The sequence below is a fragment of the Sciurus carolinensis genome, chromosome 6, assembly GCF_902686445.1.
Source record: "Sciurus carolinensis chromosome 6, mSciCar1.2, whole genome shotgun sequence".
NCBI classification, from domain to species: domain Eukaryota; kingdom Metazoa; phylum Chordata; class Mammalia; order Rodentia; family Sciuridae; genus Sciurus; species Sciurus carolinensis.
The window spans coordinates 31,996,456-32,015,486 of record NC_062218.1 but is presented as its reverse complement, the minus strand read 5'-3'; the positions used below and the strand labels follow the sequence as shown (position 1 = coordinate 32,015,486).

The 19,031-nt window shown below is 35.6% G+C and overlaps 1 protein-coding gene across 22 annotated transcripts in view; it reads left to right on the top strand.

The window, feature by feature from the left end:
* Cplane1 (ciliogenesis and planar polarity effector complex subunit 1) overlaps positions 1 to 19,031 on the top strand; it is a 140,942-nt gene that overhangs the window by 12,902 nt on the left and 109,009 nt on the right. For all 22 annotated transcript variants that reach the window (XR_007109127.1, XR_007109130.1, XR_007109128.1 and 19 more), the window contains 7 exons: positions 118 to 887; positions 1,430 to 1,638; positions 1,816 to 1,896; positions 5,789 to 5,953; positions 9,439 to 9,612; positions 15,210 to 15,438; positions 16,941 to 17,080. Coding sequence is in view for 18 of the 22 variants with exons in the window: in XM_047555850.1 (XP_047411806.1) it covers positions 118 to 887; positions 1,430 to 1,638; positions 1,816 to 1,896; positions 5,789 to 5,953; positions 9,439 to 9,612; positions 15,210 to 15,438; positions 16,941 to 17,080 (1,768 nt within the window). In the remaining 4 variants the exon portion in view is untranslated. The remainder of the gene's footprint in view (positions 1 to 117; positions 888 to 1,429; positions 1,639 to 1,815; positions 1,897 to 5,788; positions 5,954 to 9,438; positions 9,613 to 15,209; positions 15,439 to 16,940; positions 17,081 to 19,031) is intronic.

The window sequence follows — 19,031 nt, the reverse complement described above, 5'->3', positions numbered from 1 at the left end:
CCAAGAAACACATTTTGTTTTTCATTTGTTAGAGGGAAGAGAAATTTGAGAATATCACAGTGATTCTACTTGTAAGGTTTAAATGGTATTAAGTATAATCTTTTCCTTTATGTTTAGGATTTTGAAGCAGAAGAAACTAATGAAGGCAAATACTTTCCAAATACCTTATTTCCTTTATGGAACCAAAAAAGTGATCCTCTGTTTAGCAGTGCCAATGAGGGAAGATTGGAATTTGCATCTATGTTTGATACGATACATGCAAAGGATGACACCAAGAAGACAGACAGAACCATTACAGAACTACATGCTATCCAGAAAAATCTACTTGCAGCATGGACTGTAGGAATTTCAAAAAATGTGACAGAAAAAAGTTTAATGTTAAATTATACAGTAATTTGTATCACCCATTTTTTCTATATTCTTCAGTTTGTAAAATGTCCTTTTCCCAAACTTAATCTTTTTTTAAGCAAGATCCCAAAACATAACACATGGGTACTTTGTATCTTTCAACTCTTTCATCAGTGTTTATCCACCCAGTATTGGGATATAAGATACAGGCAAGATGTGAGACATTTGATAAAACTGACTTCAAATACTATAAAGCTTTTGCTGACTCAGCAACAGAAAGGTTACTTGTTCTCAGAGAAACTTTTTGCCTGCTTTTATTTACTCAGAATGGTAGCTGACAATTTAAATGGCATATATAGGCTTCAACCTGAAGTAATTTCAGCATCAGCTGATGGAAGTAGTACAGCAGATCAAGACTCATTGGTGGTATCTATTTTTCAAATGTTTCAAGACAGTGATTCTCAGGAAAACTGGTCTTGGAAGTCATCTTTCAAGATTCATCCTCAAGTAACAAATCTTGTTCAACAGCCAAGTCACAGGTATAATTACCTACTATATTACTAAAATACGATTAGATTTTCCATACTGTAAAATTTACCATTTTAAAGTATACAGTTTAGTGGTTTTTCATATAAGATTGTGAAACTGTTAGTACTAATTCCAGAATATTTTCATTACTCCAGAAAGGAATTATGTTATTTTAAAAATATTTATGTACATATTTCAAAACGTTATACCTGATAAATTTGTACAATTTTTATTTGCCAATGAAAAAATATTTTAGGATTTATGCTAAATGTTATACAGCACACTCCTTTTTTAGGTATTGGGAAACCATGATGTTAAAAGATTTGAACTTTTAGTTAAGTACTATTAAAAAAGTGACCACAGGCACATAAAACTGTGAAGATTTTTTTCATATATATTACGCATTTTCAGTCGTACTTTGTAATGTATTTAAATCAGATCTGTATTTGTTATTACAGCAGTCAAGAATACAGGCAGAAAAATAGGATACGAGGGGACTAAACTCATTACTGATTTGAAACTTGGTTTTGATGATTACTAATTTTATGTGCAGATTGATTGCTCTCTGGAGAATATTGTACAAAAAAACTTTATGGTATCAAGCACAATTAAGTCAAAGAATTCCTGAAGATGACAGACAGTTAGTTGAAAATATAGCAAATGAAGCATCTACTGTCAAGTCCTTGTTATGTCATATACAGGCTAACTTACAGACTGCTGGAGACCACTTGAATCAGACCTTAGAACTTACATCAATCAATGGTCAGTATCTTATAAAGAATTTCTAACTCTGTGAATAAGCTTTGGTTTTTTAATTGGTTGCAATTTATTTGTTCAAAATATTTTCTGGCTGAGATGTATTTATTGAATTTTAGAACCCAGTAAATTTTTATAAATTAATATGATTAACATGGCTAATTGTGGTTAAAAACTTCCTAGGTGAAGAATGTTTCCTGTTAGGATCTTATGAAAAGTCTGTTCAACTGTGGAAGAAAGCTCTAGAAGAAACCAAAGAGACAGGTAGGGGGGTAATTAAAAATGATATAGGCCATAACATTTATAAGAGTATGTATTAACTTGTTGCAGAGCTCTGAAATAATTCCAGCATTCAGCGCTCACAGTATCTTAATGCCCAAGGAGAACATCTGTTGTTGTCAACTTGACTATCAGTAATACTTATTTAAAATTATTCTTAGTCTTGAAATTCATGACCCCAGGAATCCCTTCAGTGACCTCTTGGGAAATCTCTTGTCTTTTTTGTTGTTGCTAGAGGTGAAATGTATGGTTGATTGTTAATGAAGACCAATGAGATTTAGAACCTAAAAAAATAATGTTTATTTTTTGTTGTTTAGAGGAGATACAGGTGTCTGAATGGGAAAATGTAGATTAAATATTTTGCCAACTTTTTATAAACTTGGAGAAACCTGGAGCTGAGGCTCCTTGCCCTTAACTGATTTAAGAATATATGTTGGTACATATGTTGCTGGGTTAAGTATGATTTGCATGGGGTTTTTGATATGCTTATAAAGACTCTAGAAACTGATGACATCTTTTATGATACAGGGCTCAGGGTGTGGCTGAGATGACAGACATTCTCAGCTGGTAAACCTGGAGCTAGCCCTGATTGTAACTACTGCGTGATTGGGCCAATTATTACTTTTTTGGCAGAGGGAACTGGGGATTGAACCCAGGGCACTTAACCACTGAGCCACATCCCCTGTACTTATTATTTTTTATTTTGAGACAGAGCTTCATTAAGTTGCTTAGGACCTTGCTAAGTTGCTGAGGCTGGCCATGAACTTTCAATCTTCCTGCCTCAGTCTCCCCAGTCACTGGGGTTACAGGTGTGTGCCCCCCGTACTAGCTGGGCCAATTATTATATTTATTTTCTGGCTGCTATGACTTTGTATGCCTCATTTATTCATCCACCACTTAATTAGTATTTATTGAGTGCCCGCTGTGTGCCCACAACTGTATTGGGTACTAGGGATAACTGAAATAAAAAAACAAATTTGCCCTCAAATTACCCACGCTTACTTTTCTCTTTATGTCGTGTGGTAAGTGCCTTGGAGCGAAAAGAGCATTTCATGGAATCTGGGGCTGGAGCATAAACATTAGTCTGGAGAAAGCCTGGGAATTAGCATTTAAAATTGAGTAGAAATTGGCCAGTTAAGGCAGTGGAGCTGTTTTATCAGAGGAAATAGCATTCTAAAAATAAAAGACCTTAGGAACTAACACAGTTTGATGAACCATAAGTAGTTTAGTAGGACTAGATTGTGTGACATGTGTGTGATGTTGGCGATAGCATGGTGAGAGATACGTGGAGAACTGATTGAGGAAGGTCTTGCGTGGAGTGGGATCAGTTAAGACTTTTTTTTTGGTAGGAAAGGGACCTGTTCAAATGAATGGAGATCTTCTACTACAACAGTTTGACTTAAGATTTTTCAACTTTATGATGGTGTTAAAGTAATACACCTTCAGTAGAAACCTTACTTCAGATTTTGCATTTTGCTCTATTCTGGGCTGGCAGTACATGGTGTAAAATACACTTCCTGATGCTGGGCAGTTGCAGTGAGTCACAGCTTGCAGTCAGCTGTGTGATTACAAAGGTAAACAACTGATGCTGTGTGGTGTACTGTGTTGCTACACTGTGATGTTCCATAGGTTGGGTGTATAAGTGCATTATTTAATTAATTAATTTACTTGTACTGGGGATTGAACCCAGGGCCTTATGCATGCTGGACAAATGCCCTACCAGTGAACCACACTTATACTTTTAAGCACATTTTTGACTCCAAATATTTCTGAAGATGGTTTTGTCATGATGTGACGTTATGGTAAGTCAAGGAGTATCCATTTAAGCCATTTAGAAAAGCCACTTTGATACATTGTGGAGGGTTAGTTGCAGGACTATGGTGTAACAAGGTGAGTTTTACCTAAAAGAAGGGAAATTAGTCAGATGAACCAAAGCATGTCAAAGGTAGTGAAATGGAGGTCACATTTCACAATTATTTAATCAGTTGGACTTGTGATTGAGTACATTTTGAAAGTTTCATGTAGTTCTCAGATTTAGGAATTGTCCAGTTGAATGAAGGAGGGAGGCATTCAGTGAAATGGGCAGTTCTGGATGAAAAAAATTTTCATTATGAGTTCTGTTGTGGGATTTTTATAACTTTTAGCCATTAGAAATGGCTTCTAGTAATATAGACTGAAAGTGCCAGAGGCTTCATAAAACTATTTTTCTTTCTTTTTTGTTGAAACATAATCTCACTATATTAGCCTTGAACTCCTGGGCTCAAGTGATACTTCTGCCTTGTCTCTTCAGTAGTTGGGACTGCAAGTGGGTGCCTCCATGCCTGGCTACTTTCTTATGAAAGGAGACCAGAACTTGGCAGATTGGGGCTGATTTGCTGTTCTCAGGTATCATTAAGAACCCAGGCTCACTATAATCCAGCAGCTCAGGAGGCTGAGGCAGGAGGATCATGAGTTCAAAAACAGCCTCAGCAACTTAGCAAAACCCTGTCTCTAAATAAAATATAAAAAAAGGGTTGGGGATATGACTCAGTGGTTAAGTGTTCAGGTTCAATCCCTGGTACCAGAAAAAAGAAAAAAAAGAAGAGAAAAGAACACAGGCTCCTTGTTGGGCATGATGGCACACACTTGTAATCCCAGTGGCTCAGGAGGCTGAGACCAGAAGATCACAAATTTTGAGGATAGCCTCAGCAACTTAACAAGGTTCTAAGCAACTCTGTGAGATCCTGTCTCAAAAAATTAAAAAGGCCTGGGGATGTAACTCAGTGGTAAAGCACCACTGGATTCAATTCCTGGTAACACCCCCCCCCCGCCCCCACAAACAAACAAAAGAACCCAGGCTCCTTTGATTTTTCTGCTCTGTCATCCTTAGTGTGATATTAAGACCATTACATGGGATAAGTGGCTGCTGGAGTTCTAGGCATTACATCCATGTTCTAGGCAGCAGGCAAAAGGAAGGTGAGGAAGGTAGGAAAGGGGGTAAAGGGTTTGCCTTTTGGCTGAGTTACCTTTCTCTAAACACTTTGGAAGTTCTGCATGCTATTTTGTCTTGGTTCACTGTATCTAGTGAGAAATTATGATCTAGGTGCATCGCAACTTCAAATAAAATCTTAATTCTTTTGTTCAGGAAGAATGGGTAAGTGATGGGCAGCCAACTATCTTAGTTCTTAACACCCTTCAGGTATCTGAAGGCAATTGTCAGGGGTTCTTGCCTTTTGGATAATTGTTTTATCTCCTTTAGGAAGTCTCTTTGACCATCTCTTGGATATATGAATGGCTCTTTGGGGGTTTTGTGACATGTTTCCTTCTGTTCCATTCTCTGTGTACCTGATATAGAAGTCATTTGTGGACCTGAGTTCTGAGATGATGAGAATCTGCATCTCTCTTTGGATAAAATCTTAGTCATTCTAGGGTTTAATGAAAGAAAATAAAACCGAAAAAGTCAAAGTATTGCTGTCCTATTGTTAAAAAATCTTTTATTAAAGTTTAAAACTGAAGTATTGGCAGTATGAAACTGAAACGGTATTTCTCTGAAACCATGCACACCTGTCTTCCCAGCTACTCAGGAGTCTGAGGCAGGGGGATCACAAGTTTGAAGCCAGTCTTAGCAATTTAGCAATGCCTGGTCTCAAAATAAAAAATAAAAAGGACAGGGGTTGTAGCTCAGTGGTAGAGCATCCCTGGGTTCAATCCCCAGTAACACAAAAACAAACAACAAAAACCAAAAAAAGCAAAAACCAGATACTGAAAAGTATATACATTGCAAGTGTGCACCTTGATGAATTTTCACAAGTCGTGTACTTTGTTTGCCTAGCACTAGACAAAGAGTGTTCTTTGTTAACTTGCTTTTAAGGTAATCTTAATTTTTTCCATGTTTCAGGAGGAAGAAGGAGCTGTTTTCTTCAGATACGATATTACCTCTCTCTTTTATACTGCCACCTCTATAGATACAATTTAAATGATGCTCAAGGATTATGTGATCAGCTAGTAAGAGAAATACTGAGATGGTCCCAAATGCCTGTTAAAGAAAATGAACATTGTTCAGGTATGCTTTTTAAAACTCAATATATTTAATCTTATTAATTCCTATTTATGGGATTTTATAAGAAATTGCTTATACGTAAAAGTCAGCTGTCCTGCCTCAACATTATAAGTTACATTACATTTTGGACTCTCAAGTTCTCAATAACAAGGATCATACTAAGTTTTTTGTTTTGTTTATTTTTAATTGTAAGAATTCCCCACATTATAGCAATAATTGCCTGATGAATTGATATAACTTCTCTCACACCCTCTTCATTAGATTTAATATCAGGTATCCAAGTATTCCTTACTGTGTTTTTATTTTCTTTAAATATTGCTTAAAGTGGTTTAGAATAGTCATGAAAATCACTTTCTGAGATATTCTGAGTCTTCTTTAATTTGTGTAAGAGACTGTGTAATTTTCTTTATACTTTTTCGGCATTGTGTGTTTTCACGGCGATATATTTAAATTAAGCAGAAAGCCAAAGGGAAGATATACATGAATGAACCCTTAATATATTTATAATGATTAAAGGACATTTGACTGTTAGCTATATACCATACGTATGAACGTGCCTGAAAGCCCAAAGTAGCAGAACTTTCTAAATAGATCAGGACTTTTTAAGTGGAGTCCATATTATTTTTAATATGGAAGCCACATATTTTTATTTATGTATTTATTATTATTGTTATTGTTTTTATTTGCAGTGCTGTAGATCAAACTTTATACATGATAGACAAGTGCTATATCACTGAGCTACACCAGCAGCCCCATCTTTTTAAATTTTTAAAAAATCTTTGTTTTCATTAACTTTTTTTTAGTATTCTTTTTTTTATTTTTACAGACTGCATTTTGATTCATTGTACACAAATGGGGTACAACTTTTCACTTCTGTGGTTGTACACAATGTACATTCGCACCATTCATGTAATCATATGTGTATATAGGGTAATAATGTCTTTCTCAGTCCACTATTTTTCCTTCCCCCACCTCCTTCCACCCTATTTCCCTCTTACACAATCCAAAGTTTCTCCATTATTCTCTTACCCCCCCTCTACCTCACCTCATTATGTATCATCATTCACTTATCAGAGAAAACATTTGGCCTTGGTTTATTTCACTTAGCTTGATATTCTCCAGCTCTGTCCACTTACCAGCAAATGCCATAATTTTATTCTTCTTTATGTCTGAGTAATATTCCAATGTGTATATATACCACAGTTTCTTTATCCATTCATCAATTGAGGGGCATTTAAGTTGGTTCCACAATCTAGCTATTGTGAATTGAACAGCTATGAACATTGATGTGGCTGCTTTACTGTAATATGCTGATTTTAAGTCCTTTGGGTATAAACCAAGGAGTGGGATATCTGGGTCAAATTGTGGTTCCATTCCAAATATTTTGAGGAATCTCCATACTGCTCTCCAAAGTGGTTTCACTAATTTGCAGTCCCACCAGCAATGTATGAATGTATCTTTTTGCCCACATCCTTGCCAACCCTTATTATTGCTTGTATTCTTGATAATTGCCATTCTGACTGGAAGGAGATGAAATCTTAGAGCAGTTTTGGTTTGCATTTCTCTAACTGCAAGAGATGAACATTTTTTCATTTTTGTTGATTGATTGTATTTCTTCTTCCTTTTAAATTTTTGTGTTTATTTTGACATGTTCATTTTAGACAATTTTGAAAATTGAAAAAATATAAAGAAAATTACAAGTGTACTTTTTGTTTAGTGCCCTTCAATGTGTGTGTATGTTTTTGTATTTTCCCATTATTGTACATTTTAAACTGTTGCCACATATTTTCTGTTTTAAAGAATGCTGCAGTGTATATAATTTTTTTTAGCATCTGAGTACCTGCAATTGAAGACTTTCTATTCTGTTGTTAAGGTGCCCTCTAGAAAGGTTGACTAGCTATGTATGAGTGAGACTTTTGTGTATTACTTTCTTGTATTGAGGACTGAACCCAGTAGTACTTTACCACTGAGCTACATCCCTGGCCCTTTTTAATATTTTAAAAATTTTGATATAGGGTCTCATGAAGTTGTTTAGGGCCTCACTAAGTTGCTGAGGCTGGCCTTGAATTTGTGGTTCTCCTTCCTTACCTTTTGAGCTGGTGTCATTTTAGACGTGCACCACTGTGCCCAGCTTTTTAAATGGTTGAATGGTCTTCATTTTCTTCATCAATATTGTCTTTACATGATTTAGCTTTCAGTAGTTCATTTATTTTAATTTTTAATCATGCTTGTTTAAAATATAGTAAACATATACTTCCTGGATTGGGGGTCCTCATGACTGCTCCCTATTTTGATGATTCATTGGAGGACTCGCAGGACTCAGCAGACAGTCACGCTCATAGCTGTGATTTACACAGTGAAAGGATTTAGAGCCAACTCAGCAAAAGGGGAAAACGTGTGCGTTGAGGCCTGGAGAAGGCCTGACACGTGCTTCCGGAAGTCCTCCTGGTGGAGTCACATAGGATTCGCCTGTTTCCTTCCGTGAGGAGTGTGACAGCACATGTGAGAGTCATCTATGAGCGCTCGTTAGAGGTTCTGCTCAGGGTTTCAACTACGGCTGGCACATGGCTCCCATCTTGCGTGGCACATACCAGCACTCAGTACTCTCAGAGGGAGGACAGGTGTTCAGCAGAACCACATTGTTTTCACAGTATAGGCCCAGTGAGCTACTCTTAGCACAGTGAAAATCCTTCCAAAATCTAAGCTTCCAGGTGCCACCCAAGGGTGTTTCAGGCTGTGAGTCCTGTTACATTAACTCTTCTTCACACCTGCTTTATTAAATCATTGTATATCATTTAATTTCTATTGTATGAGGCTGCCATTATTAATATAATTTTACCAGATTCAGAATTACCTTTTCTCTCTCTCTCTCTCTCTCTCTCTCTCTCTCTCTCTCTCTCTCTCTCTTTCTCTCTTTCTCTCTTTCTCTCTTTCTCTTTTGGTGCTGGGTATTGAACCCTTGTGCTTTAGAGTATGCACTGTACCACTAAGCTACCCCAGCTAGGCTCCAGAAATTTTGATGTAACTCACCTCTACTACCACTAACATCTCTCCTCCACTCTTTCCTCTACATTTTGCTACAGCCTCCCAAAAGAATATAGCCATTTTGTATAACTAATGGGAGTATAACTCCCAGACCTGATATTATGGATAAAATGCAGTGTCCCCCTATTTTGATGCTTTTTAGATAATCTTCATAGTGAGCCCTACCCATGTCATTAAACAAACAAAATAAAACACAAAAGGAAAGGAACCGTTTAAAGTAGTGTACAGTTTGTAAGTATATTTGCTTATAATCATGAATAATTATTTTTGTTTTTATTGTCTTCAAGAAGTATGGATACCTACTATAATTTACCTTGTATAGGCCATGGGTGCTCATCTCAGAAAAAAATTTAATTATAATTTTCTTCTTTTAATGAACTTAAATATTACTACTATTTGATAGTTTGGACAGTATCTCCTTTGGCATTTTCTTTATTCCTTAGACCCTGAGTGGTCTTGCTGTGAGTCTGCAGTGTCTGGACATGTCCATCCCGAGGCTGCACTAAGAGTCATCCAAGCTATGGCTCGTTTCATGGCTGCCTATTTCACCAATCAGCTGCTTTGCATTTTCCCCCCTCACAGTGTGAATGTTCTTCCTCCACTTCATATTAAAGCAGGTAATATGGTAAAATGTAATTTTCTCACCTTTCATTTTGCACATAATGTTTAATTTACATTATACAGAGATCATTATTTTAGGGAAATGGTACTATTTTAGCACAGCACCTGGCACATAGGAGATGCCCAGGGATTACCTGTGAACAAATCATATTTGAGAAAAGTAATTACTTAAGTTTGTTTTTATTGAATATGTACACAAAATATGTACACAAAATTTGGGCAGGTTGATATTTATAAAGTTTCTACTTTTACTGTGAAAGAGCTGCTGTCTTCATTTATGTAAAAACGCATAAATTTAACAAATTTTACATCTACTGATTTAGAATTTAATTTTATTTGGACTGGCTATTTTTTTCTGTTTATTTTATATTCATGGATTGATTGATTAATTGCAGTACGGGGTCGTGAACCCAGGATTGCTTTGATACTGAGCTATATCCCCAACTCTCTTTTATTTTTTGATTTTGAGACAGGGCCTCTTAAAGTTGCCCATGCTGGCCTTGAACTTGTGATCTTCCTGCCTCAACCTCCCACATAGCTGGTATTACAGGTATGCACCACAGCACCCAGCTAAACATTTTATTTTCTTTTTTAAAATTTGTACTATTAACTGGGTATGATGATGTAAACCTATAATCCCAGCAACTTAAGAGGCCTAGACAGGAGGCTTATAAGTATAAGTCCAACCTGAGGAACTTAGTGAGACCCTGTCTCAAAAAATGAAAAGGACTGGGATGTAGCTCAGTGGTAAATCACCCCTGGGTTCAATTCCCAGTATTGAAAGTGAGAGAGAAAGGGGGGTAGAAAAAAAAATTTGTTTTATTTATTTATTTAGTGCTGGAAATTGAGCTCAGGGCCTCAAACATGCTAGTTAATTGCTTCAACACTGAGCTACAACCCCATCCCAACTTTTGTCTATTAATTATTTCATTAATAGAGTCTAAATGTACTTAATCCTCTGCTAGATAACTGCCCTTGCCCTCTTAGAGAAAAATATATAAATGAACTATGACATTCACTAATTTTAAAGAATTAATTTTTAAACAACAATGTGATTGATATTATAATTGTATATATTTATGGGGTACAATGTGATATTTTTGTATATGTTTATGTATAATTATGTCAAGCTAAGTTAACATCTTTCATTTTTTATTGTGAATCATTGGACATTTACTCTCTTAGTTACTTTGAAATATAAATGCACTATTATTTATGGTACTCATCTGGCTATGTAATCCATCTCAAAACCTGTTCTTCCTGCTTATCTAAAAGTTTGCATCCACTGATCAGCAGTCCCTCATTTCTTACCCACTCACTGTCTCCAGCCTCCAGAGACCATAATTTTCTCTACTCCTATGCAGTCAGCTTTACTAAATTCCACATTTAAGTGAGGTAGTGTAGTATTTGTGTTTTAAGTTTTAAGTGCTGACTATATCGGTATTGTCCTGAGAGTTGCAAATATAGTCATGTCATGTAAGTAAGGATGAGGATATATACTCAGAAATGCATTGTTAGATGGTTTCAACAGGTGACTACCATAGAGTGTCTGCACAATCTAGGATGACTTGGACTTCACTAGGTCATGTAATAACCATTAATGTGGCCTATCATTGACCAAAATATCATTATGTAGTTCCTGACAGTATGTTAGCTTATACTACATGAAGTTGATCATATGAAAACAAATGTATAATTTTTTTGTTACATAAAACAGATTTGTTCTGACTACTGTGAACAAAACATATTATACCAGTTACTTTATGGTGTTTACATACAATAGTTTGAGACAAAAGATTAAATAATTTAATATATAAATAAGACATCAAGAATTGATTCTTGTTATGGAGAGAATTAAAATAGAATAATGCACTCTGACTATTTCAGATTGGAAAATTAGAGGCTATATTTACAGTTCAGTGGTAAAGCACATTCTTAACATGCAAGAGACCCTTCAGTCCCAGAATCAAAAAAAAAAAACCCAAACTGAATTCAGACTGGAAATTTAGGGAGGATCTCTCTAAGGAGGTGAAATTAAAGCTGAATTCTTAATAACAAGAGGGTACGAACTTTGGATAGCTGAGGTCAGAGTGTTCCAGTCTGAGTTGTGTAAAAGCCCTGAGGCAAGAACAGCTAGATGTATTTGAGACACTGAGACTGGTGTAACTGTAGACTAGAAACTTAGGTGGAAAGTGACAGGAGATACAGTCAGAAAAGGATCCAGATGGTATAGTAAAGAATCTGAATTTTGAGTTATGTTGGGCTTGAAACAGGAAATGACATGAATTTTGGAAAAGTATGTGTGTAAGGCACACATGATAGTATGAGAGTGTAATTAGAAGTTTAATACAATACAGGACTTTCAACAAGTAGCTAGTCACAAAACAATGGATTTTGGACCCTTTATTTAGACTCTTATGTTCTGAGATTGTCTTGGGATGTGGGTGGGAGTGGAGAACCATCCTCACCCAGCTGGACCTCCTCTACTGCAGTGTTCTAGTGCCACCTGGGATTCTGTGGGAAGTTCTGGGTCCCTGGGAAATCAGGCATATGAGGTAGGATCACAAAGGAAATTCTTTAGTGGTTCATTTCTAGTGGACCTCTATTTCACTGAGAAAGAAGTGAAGTAGCCCTTACTGGATTATGGCTTTTTTTAGGGGACTGGTGGGAGCAGATAGGGGACCTCTGTTTCCCCAGAATCTGTATCACTCTCTTGTCCTTTCGGTAGACCTCCACTGTAGCTCCCCCCTGCTTGCTCCTGAGGACAGCCTGCACTCATTTCTCTGACCTTTATGCCTCCCTCCAAGGCACCCAGATTATGTAACTTATTTTCTCATATGCTTGACATTATTTGTTATCAGTATAGTGGTTTTATATTCTTAATTGTTGTAGTTTAGGAATATATCACTATTGTGTTCTCTGTTTATGATAGTCTGTTTCTGACAATTTATGTCCTTAATCCTTGTTATTTTACTAACAAAGATGGGTGCACTCCAAGTGGTTTTCAGAAAAACCTAAAAGAAATAAAAGATAAAATCCTGGTCTTTAGAAAATCCATCTCAATTTTTTATCTGTCTTCTATAAACTTATAGGACTTCTGCTGTTTGCTTATGATTCTCATCTTTACAGATTGCTTGATAAACTATGGTCTTTATCCCAGTTTAGGAAAAAAGGTGATAGAATCATTAAACTGTTTCCAGACATGCTCATAACACTCATAAAAGCAGAGATACACCTTTTTATTCCCCACATAAATGTCCTCCTGGTAAGACATGAGAGTGGGGGAAAGGAGGTTTTTGCATTCTCTTTCCATGCTTTCTTTATTTACTTATTTATTTTGCAGTGCTGGGGATTGAACCCAGGGCCCTGTGCTTGACAGGCTAGCTCTCTACAAACTGAGCTATATCCCCAGCCCCCCTTTCCATGCTTGAGATTATGATTATTGAAAATTTAAATACCTGAAATTTTGTATCTATGCTTTAGTTCTTTTAGTTTCCCAGTATGTTGGAAAATTATAAGGTAAGCAGTCTTAGCATCTGTTTGATGTTACTCTTTCTAGTCAGAGCTAATGGCAGAATGTATTAGGGATTTGAATAGCTTATTTGATGTAATATTATAAAAAGTGGTTAACTTTTAAGTGTGTGTATGTATATATATATATATTAGATGTTGATAGACCTTTATTTTATTCATTTATTTATATGTGGTGCTGAGAATTGAACCCAGTGCCTCACACATGCTAGGCAAGCACTGTACCACTGAGCCAGCCCCAGTCAACTTTTTTTAATGTGTGAAAGTAGTATAATTTTCAGAATATTAAATAATTCAAATTATTTTAATAGCATAGTACCTCACTTACAGTGAATAAAAAATAGAAAAAAATTAATCTCTTGACTCTTTTGCCTACATAGAATCGGATATCCTAGTGATTGAAAAAGTTTTTGTTTTTATCCAGATGTTTTTCAAGAGCTAAAATGTTAGTGCCTAACATAGGCTTGCCCTGTATAGTCCACATAAGAAATTAATCACTTCATTCTTCATTTCAAGGGGCAGAAACCCATGTATGCCACTGAGCAATTTTATTTTAAGTGAAGAAGTGAAAATTTTTCAACATAGTTTGTTTTCCTTCTTCATGGCACTGGGCATTGAACACAGGACCTTGTTCATGCTAGGCAAGTGCTCTATCTCTGATCTAGATCCCCAGTCCTTTTTATTTTATTTTGAGACAGAGTCTCACTAGGTTGCTCAGACCTGCCCCTGAACTTGGGATCTTCCTATCTCAGCTTCCCAAGTAGCTGGGAATACAGGCATGAACCACAGTGTCTGTCTTCAATGTGTACATTCTAATTATTTTTTAGTTGATATATTATAATTCTACATAATAGTGGATATATTGTGACATTCACATATACAAATAACATACTTTGGTCAGTTTCATTTCCCATCAGAATGTAAGTATGTATGTATGTATTTATTTAGAGGCACTGGGGATTGAACCCAGAGGCACTTAACCACTAAGCCACATCCCCAGCCCTTTATATTTTTTTTGCTTAGGGCCTAAATTGCTGAGGATGACTTTGAATCATGATCTCTCTGCCTCAGCCTCCCCAGCCACTGGGATTGTAGGCAGGCACCACTGTGCCTGACCAACATGTATATTTTTAATAACATTGCTGTCATCATATTTTAACTTGCTTCAAGTTACTTTAGGGAGAGGTACAGAAAGGGAAAGGTTGAATCCTGAGCCAGACTAGAATCTTGTCTTTATTCAGAAGTTATTGAATATTATATTTTTTATTCTTTTGTTTGTTTTGAAATGAGTTCTCACTATGTTACCCTACTTCTCAAATTCCTGGGCCTAAGTGATTTTCCTACTGCAGTCTCCTGATGATCTGGGACATAGGTACACACGACTATACTGTATAAAACTTACCCTTTCATTTATTTCTTTATATATATTTTAAAGTGTTAAGGATCAAACCCAGGGCCTTGCACATGCTAAGCAAATACTCTACCACTGAGCTACACTCCCAGCCCTTTCACTTATTAACGAACACTAATAATGTTGAACACCTTGTATATTTATTACCTGAAATCTTTTTTTTTAATTGTATAACGTGGGTAATGCAAAGTCAGATAAAACACCTTCTCAGTCCTCCAAATTTCATAATCTGATATGAAAAATAGGCCTGTATTTCTGAGCAGCCTGCAGTAACAAATTGTGCATTGAGACCCGGTACATATTAATACGTATACCTGTGTACATGTTATCTTGACACAAATGTCTCATTAAACAGTATTTACTTTTATTTGGAGTTTAATAGACTCACTCTGTGTTTCTTTTCTGTTCTGTTTTGTTTTTTAAGAATTCTGTTATTTCTTCCATGACTGTGAATGAAGCATATTCTCCAGTGTTGAAAAAAACTGTTCTAGAGCATAATTAGTATTATTGTATACCATTTTGTATGTATCTTCCTTTCTGTGGTGTTGTTTAGAAGATACTAATTAAAGAGATACATATAACATGTAAGGAGGCTTGAGTTTGGATGCATGTGTGTGATTATAATATCCATTTTCTTTAATTTACTCACAGAGCAGTCCCTTCGACTTATTCCTCTGCAGCACTCCAAGGTGGCCAGTATTGTTAGAGATCAGAATCTTTCTAATGTGTGGACAGTTGAGTATGCCCTTGAATTATTATTCATTGGTGGCCTGGTTCCAGAGGCAGTGTGGTTAGCATATAAACTTGGAGACTGGAAGACATCTGTTGCTATTGGTGTGGCTTTCCAGCTGTTCTGTAAACATGATAGCAGTTTTGTGAGGTATGTATTTTTAGGCAAGCTTAAGTATAACAGTATCATGTAAAGTGTTTTATATTTCTCTTTTTGTTGGTGTTTACATATGTGGAATTCTTTATTCAGCATTGGCCAAAAGAATTTTTTTTTTTTTTTTTTTTTGTGGTACTGGGGATCGAATTCAGGGCTTTGTGCTTTCGAGGCAAGCACTCTACCAGCTGAGCTATCTCCCCAGTCCCCAAAAGAACTTTCTAATGGTAGAAGTGTTCTGTATGTGCTCAATGTCCATGTGGTAGTCACTAATTAAAAGCAACTATTGAGTATTTGAAATATGGCTAGTGAAACCAAGGAGTTTCATTTTCAATTTAATTTCACCTATATTTACATAGCCACATGCTATTTAATGTAGTGATTACTGTGCTGGATTGGCTCAATGACTTGTTTATTTGTGTTAAAACATTTAGCATATTTGTGTTAGTAATGCCCTTAATGGGCATATAGTCAATGGGAGAGTTTATGCCAAATAGGATTTGAGTTTAAATTAATTAAACTGATCTTTCATTTTAACTTTTCTGAATATCATGGCATTGCTGTGTTTTTTTGTGTATTTTTCAATTCAGTAGTTCAACATTTATTCATTTTTTAACTAACTACCTTGTTCAAAGCTCTATGTCAGGTATTTTAGTAGATATGAATCTAAATGTACATAGTTTCAGTGCTTTAAGGCATTTAAACTTTAATAGAGAAAACAGGACAAAGCATTATTATAATTTACATAGTATCCATAGTGTGGTAAGAAAAGGTCAGTGGTACCACAGGGAGAGTGATATTATTAAGTGGGGAAAAGACAGGAAATACTATGTAGTTGTCATTTGCAATGAACATTGAAGGGAATACAGGATTTGGATGAATTAAATAACCATTCAAAGAAAACATCCTAAGCTTGAGCAAAGGCTTTTGGCAAAAATAAGTTTTGGTTCAGCTTGGATAAAGTATATATGTAGAACAGCAATAGGAAATAAGAATGGGAAAATGTATTAGGATCATAATCAGGGAGGATCTTAATACACTGTTTCCTTTTTATATGTAGGGTGAACAGAGCAGGTGGATACCATTGCTTCTTTTCTTTTTTATACTGGGGAATGAACACAGGGGCTTTTAACCATTGAGCCACATCCCCATCCCTTTTTATATTGTATTTAGAGACAGAGTCTCATTGAGTTGCTTAGGGCCTCCCTAAGTTGGTAAGGTTGGCTTTGAATTTGCAGTCTTCCTGCCTCAGCCTCCTGAGCTGCTGGGATTAGAGATGTGTGCCGCACACCTGGCTTTCCATTGTTTCTTAAATTTTTATGTTTAGTTGTTGTTTGTTTGTTTTTATGACACTGGGTATTGAACTCAGGGCCTCACACATGCTAGGCAAGTGTCTGCCACTGAACTACATTCCCAACCCTTATGTTTAGTTCTTGATATGTGAAAATTGTCTTTTATCAAAATTTGGATTCGTTTTCCTTAATGTGATGTCATTTCAGGTCCAAGAAAAAGAGTCCAAAGCTACCATTAAATATGACTCCAGCTCACATTTTTCAGAAAAAATTGCAGTGTTTCTTAGGTCAACCAGCCTCTTTGGAAGCAAAAAAGGAAATGGGCTCAAAATATAAACAATTTACAGGTGTGTTACATATATAAGGTCTGACATATGTATCAAGTTAATATAACTTTGTGATATAAGAGGTTTATAAGTACCTGGAAATGTTTTAATACCTTGTAATAAACTTTAAAAATATAAGGATATTTATACTTAATCATGGAAGCATCTAAAACTGATGCCAGCTCAAAACATGAGGGTTAAAAACTATGAGTGATTTTCTCCATACATATCTTTACATAAATTTTTTTTATTTTTTGAAACTAGGGTCTCACTATGTTGCTGAGATTGGCCCTGAATTCCTAGGCTCATCTGATCCTCTCATCTCAGCATCCTGAGGAGCTGGGACTACAGGCATGCACCACCATGCCCAGCTTATTCTGATTTTAATTTTACTTCATTTGGATCATTTTCTTTTGTTTCCATAGAATCATAGAATCTCAAACCTGGTTGGATGCTTAGAAGCAATTTAGTTCATCTCTTAACTAGTATGTAAATCAGATTTTTTTTTATTTGAAAAGTTAAAAACCAAAAAACTCAATAAAGTTATTAGACTAGTTCAAATGGTATTACAAAATATAAAAATAGTATATAATTATGTATATCATTCAGATTTGCTTAGAAATCCTACAAAATGTTTTACAAGTGGAGATATTTAGACAAAAAAGTAGTATGAAATCAATAATTGAAAGTCACGTATTTAATGGTAAAGGATGACTAGGGCCCTTGTATTTTTTTTTTTTTTTTTTTTTTTTTTTTAGTGCTTTATGCCATAATATCTGGAAATCTAACTATGAACTTTCCTTTGACAATTTTTAGTCCAGGTTTTTATTTATTTATTTATTTATTTTGGTAGTTATAGATGGACAGTGTGCCTTTATTTTATTTATTTATTTTTATGTAGTGCTGAGGATTGAACCCAGTGCCTGCCGGGCAAGCACTCTGCCACTGAGCTATAGCCCCAGCCCCTGTCCAGTTTTTTTAAAAAACTAATTTGCATTACTACATAAAAGGTGGATTTGAAAACAGGAACTAAAAAAAAAAGCCCGTCTGAGCTCCCATTTGTGGCACTATGTTGTTAAATTTGATCTAAAATTTCTCTCCCACAGTAAGTAAATAGATAAAATGTATTTCTAAGTAAAATACAATATCTTTGAAGTCTAAGCTTTAAAGAAATTAAGGGAGAATTCCTAAAGATCAGAAACAAATCAAGTTTAAACTCAAAAGGATTCCATTCTGTAATGTTACCCAAGAGAAATAAAACAGGTCTATCCAAAGATCAGTACATGAATGTTTAGAGCAGTTTTTTCATAATAGCCCCAAATTGGAAATACCACAAATGTCTGTCAGTGGAAAAGCAAACTGCAATATTTCTGTAAAATGGACTTATAAAAGAAGATGCTGGGTTCATTGACTCAACACCTGTAATCCCAGTGACTTGAGACATTGAGGCAGGAGGATTGCAAGTCCAAAGCCATTGTCGGCAATTAAGCAAGAATCTGTCTCAAAAAATAAAAAGGACTGGGGACATAGCACAGTGGAGTTCTCAGTACCAAAAAGAAAAAAAAAAAATAGCAAACTACTTTTTAAAAAAAATGTTTTATGAGTAATCCATCATAAGTTAGTCAGCTTTTCATCGTTCAGCAAACTAACAATATGTGACAACCATGGTTGAATCGTATGACCATCATACACTAGATGAGAGAAATAAAAAACAAAGACTTTATCTTGTCCGATTCCATTTATATGAGTCTACAAAAAATAGAACTATAGGAACAGGAAACAAGTCAGTGGTTACCCAGGAGTAGTGGGAGAGGAATTAACTACAAAGGGGATGAAAGAACTTTGTAGAGTGATGGAAATGTTCTTACAGGCCTGTGCCAATATATCAAAAGTTCACTAAGCTGTACACTTTGAAAAAGATGAATTTTACTGAATATAAATTATGCCTCAGTTAATCTGATTTAAAAACAAA